Genomic DNA, 14,975 nt, shown 5'->3' with positions numbered 1-14,975 from the left:
AGGACAATGGCCTGGGAGAAGATTGAAGAAGCTGAGGTAACTAACAGAAAAGACTTCTCTAGAAGCCAGTGAAAGCAACTCTGAGGTGACTGCAATAACCACAAGTCAAAGTAAATCATCATAGCAGATAGTGCATTTGACTCTCTTTGAGAGAGCTTGTGATAAGGTTTTCAATAAGGTAAATTGGAGAACGAAAAGAAAAAAACCCAAAAGAATTAAAACAGACACCATTAAAGAACTTGCATGAGCCAAACACACATAATGCAAGACTCAAAAATAAGATCACACTCAACAACAGAACACTGAAAGCATGAGGTATTAAGACACTTGCCTTCCATGTCATCTTCAAGTATTTCTTCTATTATGACATCAGGCATTTCTTCCTGGTCATCAAGGATAAGAGTGTCTTGTCCATTATCTTCACTGTATTTGGGAAAAATTTTATTTGGAAATAAGTTAACAAAATTCAGCCTGTTTCCAGAAAAGCAGGAGTCAAAGCAAAGGTTTTAAGAATGCACCACTATGTTCAAAAAAGGCCTCATAAGAGCTGCTAGAAATAAACAGAATTCAATTTTTTAATACCAAAGACCACAAAAAACCAGTAACATAACTCCTGAATCCTCGAAAGAATTGTCACAGACACAGCACACATGCTTAGGCAAAGCTTTCTGCAAGAGCTACCCCACACCTGGATGATCAGAGACCACAAGTACAAATGGAAACCACTTGAGAAAAATCTTCATATTGTGATAAGACAGATGGTGTTGAAAACAAAAGGCGGATCAGATGCTTTTGTACTAACAGATACTACTCACTCTCATACGTATGATTTCCAAATACTATAGTATGCAATAAGCCTTCTTTAGCATATTCAGGGTTCACTGCAACAGCCCTAACAGCAACTCCATTCCATTTTTTTCAAGTATTAGTCAAAGACCACAGAAAAAAACCCAACCAAACAAAACAACAACAAAACCCAACAAACAAAAAATCCCTAATAAAATAAAAGCAATTGTAATTATAAACAAAAGGGTTTTTTAGTTAACCTTAAGGAATTTCTTTTGGTATTTGACACAATCAGTATTTAGACTGTGAACTGGAAATACTACCAATTTCAGTATTTGCTGTTCATTGTAGAGATTAATTTATACTTACATGCATTTTCATGTGCTGAAATGATTAACATCTCTATTACATGTACCACAAACACAGTAGACACAGCACCCAGGGACATGGTTTAGTGGATGCCTTGGCAGTGTTAGGTTTACAGTTGGACTCAATGATCTTTTCCAGCCTAACTAGTTCCATGATTGAATCATTAAATGCCAACCAAAGTTGAGAAGTACACAGCATAAATAAAACCTAGATAATTTAAGTGATTCAGCAAAATACACTAGGGCAAAACACAAGTAAAACCAAAATGTTAGAACTGAAACACAAACTGGTCTGACTGGAATGCTGATTGAAATACCAGCATATAAGTAAAGATCTGCTTTGCTTCAATATACTCTTAGAATTCCATAAGCACCTACAGTTTTTTAAAATTTGATCTCAAGGTAATACTTAACCATTAGAACAGGTAAATTACTGTACCTATTAGCTTTCATTAAAAAATACTTACTTCCCTATCAGTCCCCATTTAATCTCGCCTAAATTTTCTAATGAAGATGTAATCTTGAAAGTGTTCAGGAACAATCTCAAGAGAAGAGAACAAATATTACAGAAGGTGACAAGGATACCTAAAATCACTTTGGCAGTTTGAGAGCTACGGTGTTTTTCAGCACAATATTCATGGAGGGTCAAAGTAAGAGATTAATTACCTACTCCAGTTTATTTCTTCCTACAAAAACCAGATTTAGCTGCTCATTTATCTTCATGTTCATACTTAAAAATTCTCGTCTTATGCTTTCTCCCTCATGCAGAGTACTGCAACATTCACTCAGTTTTCACATCTATACTCAAGTTTAGTTAAATATATTATTCTGCACAGAGACAAAGAATTTTTTTTCTTTGTAAAGAACAAAACCATAACTCAAGTCCAAAATATATGCTTGTTTGTTGCTACACTATTAACTATTTTCTTTACCAATGAAAACGAGCAGAATTTTTTAAGCACTTTTACATTTAAGCTAATGGAACTGTGAATATAACTTAAATAAATACCTTAGCTTTTCTATCCAGTTTTAATTAATGAAAACTGAAATGCAAATATTATTGAACAGATGTCTGTGCTTCTCTCCCACTCCCCCTTCAGGACTGTATCCACTCTTTCTTCTACAATGTGTTATGCCTACAGCACGTGCCTCAATTTCTATGCAACTCCTACTTGTGGTTTTTTCCACCTTTGGTCTAATTTTGGAGTGGCCCAATATATGTTAAACCTTTATATTTGTCCTTCATCAGGTCTCCTTTGTCCCCTGCTGAGCTGAAGTTCTTTGAAAGTTTTCCAATGCAAAAAAAATTGGGTTTTGTTATGTTTCAGCTTTAAGTTGGGGGAGTTTACCAGTGTGCATTTGAACAGGCTTCTCTGAAATTGCCATTCATCACTGACAGCATCTTCCAAACAGTGACTTGGTAGGTAGGCCCTAAATTTTCTAAAAGAGGATTTTAGAGATTGTTTTATCCATTTTCTAACCCAAAAATTCAACTAACATGACAGGAGGCGTCCTAATTTTTGTCTAGCATTGGCACAACCCACCCAAGGATTGGCTGAGTCACCATCCCTAGAGGCATGCGGCCAAGAGAGCTGGGGCTGTTCTGCCTGGAGAAGGCACCAGGGAAACCTTACAGCACCTTCCAAAAAGACAGGCACAAATTTTCTGGTAGAGCCTCCTGAGACAGTTTAAAACCATTACCCTTGACCTAAGAGAGTGACAATTCAAACTAGATAAAGGGAATTTTTCACAGTAAGAGTGGTAAAACAGCAGAACAACTGGCCTTGTTGGTAAATCAGGTGGTAAATGCCACATCCCTGGAAAGGTTTTAGGTCAGAATAGATGGGGCTCTGAGCAACCTCATCTAGCTGAGGATGCCTTTGCTCACTGAAGGACACTTGAACCACACAACCTTTGAGGGTCCCTCTCAAATCAAACCATTCTATGATTTTGAGATTTAAAAGACATGCAGACATCAGATCTAAACACATGGTAAAGGTGGAGTTGGTACTGTTAGGTTAATGGTTGGACTCAGTGATCCTAACGGTCTTTTCCAACCTGGACGATTCTGCGATCCTACGAAAACTATTTGCATTTAGCACACAAATAATCAACTTGCTAAGCTTCATTTCTCTGTGCCAGTCAGACTCACACCCCCCACTCTGTTCCCAGCGTGGTTCCACATCCTGAAGTATACTGGGATCCTCAAGATGTTCCAGAGTATCTGGAATACACCATCTTTGTTCTGTCCCTCCATCATTTTTGAGCGTGGCTGCTATACACCAGGAACTGCAGTGCTCTTGACCAGCCTCATGGCCAAGTTGCATGAGGTCAGGTGTAGAGCTCAGCTGTGACCTACTGTCTTACTCATTCCTGCCACAGAAATCATCAGTCATTCCCAGTGAGGACAGCATGGCATCTGGGATTTTCCATAACTTTCTTTAGGCATTGGTAAAGCAAAAAGCATGCAAGTGTTTCCTGAAGGTCAGAAATTGATCCACTAAAAGAAAAAAATCAAGCCATTATTCTCCGAATTTATTTTTACTTGTAAGGAAAGACGTTCAGAAGTGTCAGAAGTCTGTCAAGGATTTTTAAAATGCATATGTATTTGTCTACATTTCAGCAACTTGTATGTGCTTTCTCCCCCATGCCTCACATGAAGGCTATTGCCTATTTTTAGTAAAGAGTTCATACTTATGCCCTGAAGTAGTAGTTTTTCAGTCAACTGCAAGTGAAGAAGCTCAATTTCTGCTGTTTAACTGTTCTATGAACAGTTTTTATAATTAAGAAAACCTGTGCCTCCTTTTACCTCCCTGCAGATCTCCAGCTCCAGTCATTTACCTTGAAAGTATTTTTTCCTTTAGATTCTTCACTTCTGAGAGCTCAGCCTCCACTGGCAACTTCAAGTCATAAATAATCTGAAATTAAGAAATACAATCTTAGCTTCCATTAAACAGAAAGTAGATTATGCACACGCCTATTATCTATAACATGACACCTTTAATTTTACCGTAAAAATTCCCTGAGTTCAGCCAACAGCTACTTCTCAAACATGACTTCTTGCCTCACAAAGACTTAATGGTTGAGATTCTGTAATCTGAGCATATAAACAGAAGCAAAAGTCATATATTCCTTTTGTTTCAACATCTCATGAGAAAGTGACCTCTAAGCATAAAGGCAAGCCTATAAGAGGAGAGCGCTGGCTGCCAGTTCCCAAAAAATCACACTGGTGGAAGTCAATGACAGAAAAAAACAGAAGGATTAGACTTCTTTTCTGGGTCAGAAGACCCAGTTTCTTCACATGGAAAGTGACAAATGGATGCAGGGGGGAGGATTCTGAAAAGCACATTTCTTCAAAGAATGACAAGACCAATTATTCATTCTTTTTCTCAACACAAGGACTACAAAGGCTCCAGATGAAATAACTGGGTAGCACATTTTGAAATAACAGAGAAAGCTATTTTACATAAACCTCATTTTAAAGAGTAAAAGGTGGCACCCACTGGCTCTGCCTATGCCTATGTACGCACCCATGCACAGTGCCACAAGCTTTACAATGACATTAAAGATGTTTCACAAGCTTATGACAGAATAAGGTAATGTTTATTCCATGTAATGACCCTGATGTATCCTACTGATACTAAAACCCTTAACCTTAAACTTCTCCAGTGTCTTGAATGCTTCCTCCAAGCATCTTTCCTCTCTGTTGCCAGAGACAGAAGACTTCTTCACAGGATGGACCTTTGCTCTGACACAGCATGGAAGGTAGTATGGGTTTCTATGAACAGCAGATATGGTGGGGAGAAAGAATACAAGTAAAGGCCTGGGACCAAGAGGATCAAGCAAGCGTGGCTATGAATTCTGGACTAGCTCAGTGGGAAGGCTGGAGGGCTCTGGAATGGAAAAGGTTTGAGAAACTGAACGGATCCAACCACAACTTTTTCACTGATCAGCACTATGTCAGTTTTCCTATCCTCCCCCTCCATTTCCTGTTTCAGAAGCCAAACTCTTAAAGGCAAGAACCACCTTTTTTCGCTCCACATCGGTCACCAGACTAACTTGTGACTAAGACCAAATACAAATTCTGTGCTGTGTGGATAAGAACGTAATACCCCAAAAATGTCAGTATTGAAGTCAGCAAACTGGGACCATAAACTTTCAATCCAAATTTTAATATATTCCTCAAAAATAAATTATTTCACAGTGCAAGAAAGTTATTACCTGAGCAAGATCACAACAGTCTCTTAGAGAATGTGAAAATTTTAGCTCCTTTGCTGTCCTAATGGCACCAACCAAGTGCTTCTTCTTCTCTTCAATGACTTCCTTAGCTTTTGCAATACTGGAACTGTAGCTGTTGATGTTCTCCTTTAATTCTGCGAACAATTTCCTCTTCCTGTGTTAAAAACATAACTTTTCAGAATTCAACATGCACTCAGCTGCACAGACTCAAATCTGAACCGTAACACACAGCTGTCAGCCATGCAATACAAAGTGGATACATCTCATGCACAAGGATCATCTTCACCAAACAGGGCGAAGCAGAGGCATGGCAAATGCATTCTGTAATTGGAGGAACTACAAAAGCTGAAGAGTTCACATTGAAAAAATATTTATTACTTAAATATTAGGAGCAATCTTCCATTTCAGCCTCCTGATATTTCCAAACACACCCAACTGAAATTGGATCTTAAAATTCATCCTACTAAGATAAGACTGAAGACTTTCCCCCCACCCCCAGAGGCTCTTCTGGAAAGCTGAGCCTCTCTCCTCTCAATCTGAAGATACAAATATTTGTGAAAATCCACAAATTAAGTGTCCTTGGGCTTGTAGCAGCTTGAAAATGTGGAGAACGTCAATTAAAAAGACCCTGCTATTAAAATTTATCATCCACAGTAATAACAACAGTATTAAAAGCCCTCAAAAATTGATCTTTTTCAGAGACAGCATAAGCTAGTGTTTTCCAATCACGCAAACCAGCTCCCAGATGCCACAACGAAAGGGTAAAAATGGAAGACAAGTACTATGGAATACAGCTATGAGAAAATTCTAAACAAAATTTTAGTCTTTTACCTGAATTAGAAAGAGGTTTGTGATAAAAGTAACTCACCTGTGCCATACTACAAAACTAGATTACTACCTTGACAGAAGAGTAACCAGTTCATCAAATGTTCTGTCCGCAGCTTCTGTAACTTCGTCCTTTTTATGCTTTACTTTCAACTCCAAGAATTCCAGCATCTATTTTGTTCATTATGAATAAACATGCATTATTTCATTATAATTTTATTAGTCTCACAATATTACTTCTTTTAAAATTCAGAACAGAAGCAACAAACAGTAAGACAGTGATGGATACCCCAGCAGACAGACGTTAAACCACTTATAGCTCATTACGACCCTCTGTTTTCTCTAACTTGGAGTCAGCTGGCACTGTTTGAATCCTCCTCAACTGAAGCTTTTGTGTCTATGAGGCAAGAAACAGATCTTGTGTCCAATGTCCTACTTTCCTTACCTGACATTCAAACACAGCACCATACACAGGTAACAGCATGCTGAGATTTCCACTGTTTTAAAAACTCATTGTGAGCATAAAGAAGGGGAAAAAAATTCTTCCTCTGGCTGAACATCAGTTTTGTCACTACAGTTACATTTAATGAAGAGACTATGGGAAAAAATCTCAATAGTGCAATACTGCTTTTGCAATTCTCAGTCTTTGTTGAAAAGCTGTTGCAAGCCCACAGTCATACCCATGGGTTATTATATTATAGCTGCTGAAGTGGGGACTTTTTACAAGATGCTATTAGTGTACAAGTTAGGAATGCAACAGAGCTTTGCTTAACAGAAAGACTGGCCATTAGAAAGGCAAGGGAGAACAGGCCTCGCTGACACTTCACACTCCACTTAACAGAACTAAGCTTTTCAAACACTATATACTTCTATACAATGTATCCTACAAGTAAAATGCAAAGAGATGGCAAAGGCAGAGCTGAAAGCTTTTCTACAGCACATTTAAGATGAGTTAAAGTTTAAATAAATTAATTATCATTGATAAAAGTCAAAAGTTACTCAATAAAACCTATTAACAGCATTATCAGGTATTTTAGGATTCTGTTTTATACTGTGCATAAAAAATGTATTACTTGATTACATTTTTCTGCACATTCTGTTGCATTTTTTACTTCTGTTGCCCTTGTAACATCTTTTCCACCTTTAAATGCAGAAAGAGGCACACTAGAATTAAAAAATTAGAGTAGCTGCTACAGCAAAAACAAAAGCTGAATTTTACTTTGACCCAAGGAAACAGAAACTTAGTACTTAAAGACTGGCTTGCACATGGTTCTGCTAAATGTATGTATTGACCTGTTAACTTTACATTAGGCACAGGCTTGTATACTCCTTTGCAGACTACTTCTCAGGCTGTAGCCTGGACTTCAAGGCTGTGTATTCACAGAAATAACATGAACAGTTAAAAGACAAAACAGGTATCAAATCAAAGCTAGGAAAAGTACATTTAAATAATGTGTTAATGTGTGACTGCTCACAACAAAAACCTTCAGCCTAGGAGAGGTTTTATTATTTCATGATTTATTTAACTGATTTTTACCCACCTTGCTTGCATCATGGAAGTGGCCAAGATTACTAATAGCTATGCCCAAAGCTTCATCAATATCTTGCCCAGTGTTGCTCCCCTGAGGAAAGGTCTGCCAATGAACATAAAGTTGCTTACAACAACTAAAAGACAAGATGGTCTAGAACCATTTGCAATTTTGACAGGGGCATTTGATGCGGGTGACTGATGAGCTATGCAAAGACTCTGAGCAGGTCCATAATGGCCATCAGGCACAAAATACTTGGCTCACCTGAATTTCACTGAGAACACTTACACTGTAGGATTTCTGAAACAGATCCTAAATTTGTTTCTTAAAACAATTTAATTGCATACTCACATACAAAAATCAAACCAGCACATTAAAAAAAGCAAAATAAAGTTACTAATACGGAGAAAAGAAAACGTGGAAGATTGAAGAATAGGAATACTGCAGCCTAGAACAAATGTAAAATATTTAGGAATATCACTTGGGGATACCCCCCCCCCCCCCCCAAAATGTAGCTAGCTCCCAGTATTCTGCTGATACAAAAAAAACCACTTTCAAACTTTAACGGGCACTGCAACAAAACTACCTAAGAAATCACATCAGACATCTCCAAGTTATGACTTTTCCAAGGTCAATGTACAGGACAATCTCCACAGAAGAAAACACGACTGGCACTGGATATATAGTTCCTTTCCAGTCACTTTAAAATATCCACAGCTTCAGTTCTCCTGGCCTAAAACTTCACAAACCTCATTCAGAAAGATGAGGTTAGAAAATTAAATAGAATATTTAAAGAGAGATCAATTTGTCCAACAACCCTGTTGTCCTGAATTACGGTTTTAAGGAGGTGAGCATGAGCCTTGCAGATGCCCCCAAATTTAAAAACAAATAAAGAAGTCCCCAACTCAAACGTTGTGAAGCCTGGGGTATCTTTTAAGAGAAGCAAAATTCAAAATACATCATTTCACAGCAGCTGGATAGAACGAACAGTCTTTAGATATGATCTCATTGGGGGGGGGGGGGTCTGAGCTGCACTCATTTTGTCAAGTTATTTTATGAACGCTCTAGCTACACATCCATTTTCTGATAAGACAGTGCAATAGCATAAAACTGTTAAGGCTGCAGGAATATTTTTTTTTTACAAAAGGCACTATTAACTATGCATATACAAAACCAAGTGAGAATAGAAGGAAATTCCATGTTAACACACCATGTCAGATGATGGAGCTAGAGCTGATCCATCACTCAGCCCACCAAAGGAAGAAAATGGGTGCTGAACATTTTTCTCTCTGGTATTGTGACTGAAGGGCCTGCAAACAAAAAACTTTTGAAGAGAAGACCTATGGATTTTAAATAAAGTACCAAACTTCCTACAAATACTTTACAGGAATATGTCAAAATCTATCATTAAATACCTATGTACACACCTATGTGTGTAACAGATGAAGTCACACATATAGCAGATACCCCATTAAAAAAAACCCACCCAAAACCACTCAAACAAACAAAAAATGCCACTCCTTTTTACTATAATCCCCTTAAAAGTAGCTATTTTTCATTTGACAATTTTGGCAAGGCGGAACAAAATCTTAGTAGCTGGTAGTGATTCTTATCCTCAGTGAGAGTAAATGCGTGACTATTAACATTCCAGGATTTATTTTTCATTTGTTATTGTTAAAACCTTTAGAATACATGACCAATGATACCCAAACTATTTACTGGCAACTTATTAGGAAGGCTCTTAAATTCCCTTGTATGATGACCCACAGCTGCTCCTCTGCAACAGCTGACAAGAGTCCCACAGGAGCAGTCTGCATAAACCCGCCTTATTCCAGCAAGGAAGCCTTGCGTTGTTCTTCCAAGGCTGTTTGTTGTGTCTGACCAACAGTGAGGGCATCTGGAGAACACTGCTGCAGAGACTGACAGCCACACATGAAGTCTTTCACTTTGGGCAAGGTTAGCAGTGCATGTTACAGGCACCAAACTCAGAAGATAAATTTCCTACATCTTCCTTTCAGAACAGGTTCCTTATACAACACACCTGAAAGAATTATCTGGGACTACCCTTATTTGCACGAACAATAATCTCCACAGCAATAACACTGCAGGGGGAAGATACCCACTTTAAGACTTTCTTCAGGTTCTGAAGGAAGGTTCACTGACTGGGCAAATAAACAAGTGAATGTAATTTAGATTTGACAATACCACAGAATATTGCTGGCATCTAATCCTTACATAGTTGTGACTGGTCATTGAAACACAAGGAGCAATGGGATCAGCAGGTGGTGGGGGGAAGGAGGCAGAGTCCTTCCTACCGCAGCCTAGCATTACAGTATCTCTCCCTCTGAACCTTTATCAGCCACCTACCACAGTACTTAAAATTTTCATACATTTTCAAGCCAAACCAATTTGGTTTTTGCTGCCTCTCAATGAAACAGTATTTGCACACAACACGTTCCCACAGTATCAGACAACCATACCAACAGCATGTTAGTGAAGTTTAAAGAACACATTAAAAAAATCAGCCCAAGGAGAACGTCTGGAATCACTTACTTCAATCCTCCCCCAGGACAGCATTTAATCACATGAAAAGTCTTAATAGATTTACCTTGCTTGTCTTTCTGAGCTGCTGCCACACAGCCCAAGTTTAAAGTCCATTCCTTTCTAAATTCAGAGAGGAAAAGGAAAACAAGTTCAACCACAGGGTTGCAGCCAAATCCCAGGAACAGGTATTCTATATGCCTGTTTCCGTCCAGTATCCACCCCTGTCCACCACTTCAATTAGACCAAGCTTCAAAGTAAATGCTGTTGAATTGTACAGGGGGAGGTCTAAGGAAAGAGGTCCCAAGAAGAACATCTGTAGCCATCGGTGCACCTTTCTGATAAATAAAAGGTGTTCCTAGTAAAAGGAATCCTGACTTCCTGTTTGCACTTAGTATTTTCCCCAGTATAATGCAAAACTTGTAACATACTGGATTCCTGAACCAGATTCTACAATGCACCTTTTCAATAAGGCTTCATGGCAGGGCTCAAATGCCAAAGATCTGACTCATTTGTATTTTGCAATAAATGCTAAACCTGAATTTCATAAAAGAAAAAAAAGGCATTTCACGTTTGTCCAAAACATAAATTTCTATGAAACAATGGCATTAACATGACATAACACACAAGAGTCACGTGTAAGGCATTTTTTTTAGATGCAGAAACAGAAAACCTCAGAACTTACACACTACTGGGCAAAGTGAAGTTGGTTTTTTAGTATCTTTTAAGTCTTCACCTTTACATATCTATGAGTTGCTTTCTTGCACACTGTGTGCACACAAGAGGGTAGAACAGATCTGGCAACATGGGGCACTAATGAGAATTGTAAAAATGCATCTTCCTAAACTCAGGCTCTGGACATCTGACAGCAACACTGTGTAATGAGAGATGCAAGCAAGCATCTGCTGGGGATGTAGGGGGTCATAAAGCACAGAGCCTGAGCTCAGAGGGGACCTGAGTCTGCTTTAATCACTCAGTAAAAATTCACAAGATCCTATAATATTGCTACTTCACACCACCATGGTGACTACTGAACTGAAAGCTTTAGATCAACTTACTTCTGGAGAAGGGAAGCAAAGCAAATCAGTGTCTTCGTCCTTCCCATCACCATGCAACACTGTAAAAGCAAGCACAGAAAAACTCACTCCTGCAGGGCACCCTAATCCATGAGACAATAGGAATACACCATCACCAGAGCAGTCTTCTAAACAGTATTCAGGAATTAGAAGCCTGACTTTCTTTAATAAGAGAATTTAAGAGCTAAAAATAGAAATCCAGATAGGTAGATATAAAACTTAGATGAGAATTACAAAGACTGACTTGCATGTACTAATTAGGGCATTATCATCAGGTATATATTTTGTTACTACAGTCAGTAAAGGATAACCATATGAAAGAAAAAAAGGCAAAAAAACCCACACATTCAAGAAGCATAGTTATGTATGGGAAAAAAATTGCTTCACGAACACCCATAAATACTACGCATCCCATACAGTTTTTCAACTCTTGGAAAAAAGTCACCCATGCAGAAAAACTCAGAAAAACAAGGTTTCTTTTAGAACAAGCCTGTCAATCATTTTGTCAAGAAAAGGAGCAGGAGGCGAACCAAAAGGAATTGATTTTTCTTGCTAAGGACTGGGTAAGTAGCAACAGTGGGTAAATCAAATCTAGCAACCCATCTACTGTCCTTAACAGATCATATAAAATAAAAGCTAACAGTGAGTAGTGCACACAATAAAACTGCTGGAAATAAAAAGATCCCAAAGCTTTACCTTCTGCACGGAGAGCTTTTGACACATGACACAAATCACCACTTCTCTGATGTGGTTCTGTAAAGTGCTCTTCTAGTAGCTTAGAAGACTGCCTTCAGAGGTAAAAGTAAAGATTTCGGATAATCAGGATTATTAGTAAGAAACTAATTGTAACTTCCATCTCTTTTAGAGCTAAGCTCATCTACTTTTACCAAATAACTTTATGAAGAAGCTGCAGTTAACCAAACACGCCACAAAAAATTTGTTACCTTCTCTTAACTGGGAAAGTATTTTAGTTCTGTGACACTGAATTCATCATACATAAAGGTGATACTACAGCTGTTAGGGCAAGCAGTTTTTTCAGATAAGTAGAACCGGCACGAATAAATTGTTACGTAATCAGTTTTAATCACGTTAATTCTAACTGTTTAAAACGTACTGAATCAATCAGAGCTAATTTGTAAAAAGCACATACAAACCAATATGATGTAACAGCTGACAGCGTACCAAGCTGCACTGAAAACGCCTCTTTCCGTGAACCTACTCCAAATACTGAAGCTTCTGACAAACTGAGTATTTTACTCACATACACAACACAGAAAAATGGACTCACTTGCAACAGTGCAGAAGACAAATATTACTTTCTACATTTTCTCAATTCTATTTCCTGGTAATTGCACGAGCTCAAAAATAATAAAGCCACCATCTCAAAATTCACATACCTCACATCTTTCATTCTGCTTCCAGGAAGTTCATTATTGCTATCATCCAAGGAGAACTCTTCCCTTCCACTCATGGTGCCTGACATTTATAAAAAAAACAAACAAAAACCCAACAAATTCTTTACAACACAGCCCAGTCATCACTTGGGCCAACAGTACAGGTTCACATCATTCAGTTAAGAGCAAAATGGAAGGGATAGACACAGAAATCATATCAAGCATCCACCCATTTATTCCCTGAAAATCAAACCTAAATGCAACAGAGCAGCAGCCTGCCCTGCACTCCTCAGCTGCCTCACCGCGAACCACCCATCACTACCGGGCACACCAGGAAGCACCACCGCTGCTCTTCCCTCCTCGCTCCTGACCGCCCGTCCTCACCAGGATCATTTCTCCTCACTGCAACTACCTCCGTAATCACTCCCTGTCTGCAATCCACCCCACGTACAGAGCCCGACTCCCTTCCCTAAGGACTGCTACGGCCACCCCCGCACCTCCCGAGCTTTCTCTGGTTGGTTATTTTTTGGTTACTGCCCGAGCGGAGCGCTCTCCCCGCGCTGCGGGCACCCGCGCGGCCCCGAGGCGCGGCTCCCGCTCGCGCACCGCGCCCGCTCCTCGCGCCGCCCGGCCGAGCCCTTCGCGCGCCAAGATGGCCGCCGGCCCGCGGCGCCTTTCGAGGCGGCCGCAGCCAATCCCGGCCGGGCGCGGCCGCCCCGCCCCGCCCCTCGCGCCCGCCCGCGCCCCTCCGCGCCGCGCCGGCGCTGCCCGCGCCCTGAGCTGGGGGATGGCGGGCTCTCCGTGTCGTGGGGTGACGCCGGGCGGCGGCCGAGCCCCGCGCTGCTGCTCGCTCGCTGCTCCACCAAAATTGGGAGAGTAAAAGGTGGAAAACTCGTGGGTTAAGGCTGTTTAATGGAGAAAACAAAAGCCACGCGCGTAAGCAAAGCGAGACGAGGAATTAATTCACTGCTTCTCTTGGGCAGGCAGGTGTTCAGCCATCCTCAGGAGAGCAGCGCCCTATCACATACAGTGGTCGCTTGGGAAGGCAAAAGCCATGACTCCAAACATCCCGCCTTCCTCTTTCTTTCCCCTGTTTGTACACAGAGCATGATATCAGGTGGTCTGGAATGTCCCTTTGGTCAGCTGGGGTCACCTGTCCTGGCTGTGTCCCCTCCCAACCTCTGGTGCGCCGACAGTTTCCTCACCAGCATGTCAGTACAAAAACTGTCAATACAAAAGCAGAAAAGGCCTCGGCTCTGTGTATGTCCTGATAAGCAAGAACGAAAACATCCCTGTATTACCAGCACTGTGCTCAGCACAAATCCAAAACAGCCCCGTACCAGCCGCTGTCAAGGAAATTAGCACTACTCCAGGCAAAACCAGAAAACTGGATTAAAAACCATTAAGTCCATGCTTTCAGGTTACTTTATTCTACATGTGTTCTTGTTACTTGCAGAAAAAGTAAGAGATGTTTTTGCAGTGTTTTGCCACTTGTGTTTTGGCTGTCACAAATGTAGCATATCCAGCTATCTGTTTAATCCCCTCTAGTGAAACACAGTTAAGTTTTAAACATAAAAATACATTGATTTTCCTCTGCTGATGTCCAGGTGTTAAAGACATGTTTCTTTTTGGTAGAATTGCCCTGTTAAGGTTTTGGGCTTGACGTGCTCAGGGGAAGGTTACCAAAAGCTTATCAAGGTTACCAAAAATTATTAGGAAGGACATACCATGGTGGGCACAGGGAATGCTGAAACACAAACCTTACTCAAGGTTTTCTTAATAACAGGGTGAACTGCAGTTGGAGTGGCCAAGGCAAACAGTATTTGAACAGAAAAGAGCCAAAAGAGGAGAGACTACAGTCCTGCCTGCTGAAAGGGCAGGAGAGGAATTTCAGGACTAATGAGGATGGAAGCATGAAGAAAGGAGCAGTGAAGTTCAAAAATTATGCAGTTCAATGAAGTAGGGCCTCACCCACTTTTTGACAAAACACCCAAGTCAAACAAGTTTGCATGTATGTTTTTTTAATCCACACTTGAATGAGCCTGATCTGTGTGTGAGGAGTGGAACTTTCCAGACGTTATCCTCAAACTGATTTTCCTTGTAAATAATTTCCCTCAGATGAGAAGAAATTAATAATCTCTCTCTATGTGACCCATAAGAGCTAACCCCCCTTCTCCTGCTCTGTGAATACCAGTAGTCTTTCCTCTCTGATTCTCC

The 14,975-nt window shown here is 40.1% G+C and overlaps 1 protein-coding gene across 10 annotated transcripts in view; it reads right to left on the bottom strand.

Annotated features, from left to right (window-relative positions):
* Positions 1 to 13,390, bottom strand: part of RNF17 (ring finger protein 17) — a 40,836-nt gene extending 27,446 nt beyond the window's left edge. For 6 of the 10 annotated variants that reach the window (XM_066175820.1, XM_066175821.1, XM_066175812.1 and 3 more), the window contains exons 1-11: positions 12,762 to 12,907; positions 12,061 to 12,152; positions 11,347 to 11,405; positions 10,356 to 10,411; positions 8,958 to 9,057; positions 7,760 to 7,852; positions 6,292 to 6,389; positions 5,376 to 5,547; positions 3,996 to 4,072; positions 1,622 to 1,696; positions 332 to 423 (exon numbers count right to left, since the gene is read on the bottom strand). In XM_066175820.1, coding sequence (XP_066031917.1) covers positions 332 to 423; positions 1,622 to 1,696; positions 3,996 to 4,072; positions 5,376 to 5,547; positions 6,292 to 6,389; positions 7,760 to 7,852; positions 8,958 to 9,057; positions 10,356 to 10,411; positions 11,347 to 11,405; positions 12,061 to 12,152; positions 12,762 to 12,847 — 1,000 coding nt within the window. In that variant the 5' untranslated portion in view covers positions 12,848 to 12,907. Of the gene's footprint in view, positions 1 to 331; positions 424 to 1,621; positions 1,697 to 3,995; positions 4,073 to 5,375; positions 5,548 to 6,291; positions 6,390 to 7,759; positions 7,853 to 8,957; positions 9,058 to 10,355; positions 10,412 to 11,346; positions 11,406 to 12,060; positions 12,153 to 12,761; positions 12,908 to 13,255 lie in introns of those variants that run through there. The other 4 variants (XM_066175814.1, XM_066175815.1, XM_066175819.1 and 1 more) reach the window with 4 other exon arrangements.
* Positions 13,391 to 14,975: the final 1,585 nt, after the last annotated feature.

Source organism: Chamaea fasciata, unplaced genomic scaffold (genome assembly GCF_029207755.1).
Source record: "Chamaea fasciata isolate MVZ Bird 193981 ecotype frontalis unplaced genomic scaffold, bChaFas1.0.hap1 SCAF_2, whole genome shotgun sequence".
Lineage (NCBI taxonomy): Eukaryota > Metazoa > Chordata > Aves > Passeriformes > Sylviidae > Chamaea > Chamaea fasciata.
The sequence above is the reverse complement of the archived record's forward strand: the minus strand, read 5'-3'. Positions and strand labels throughout refer to the sequence as shown.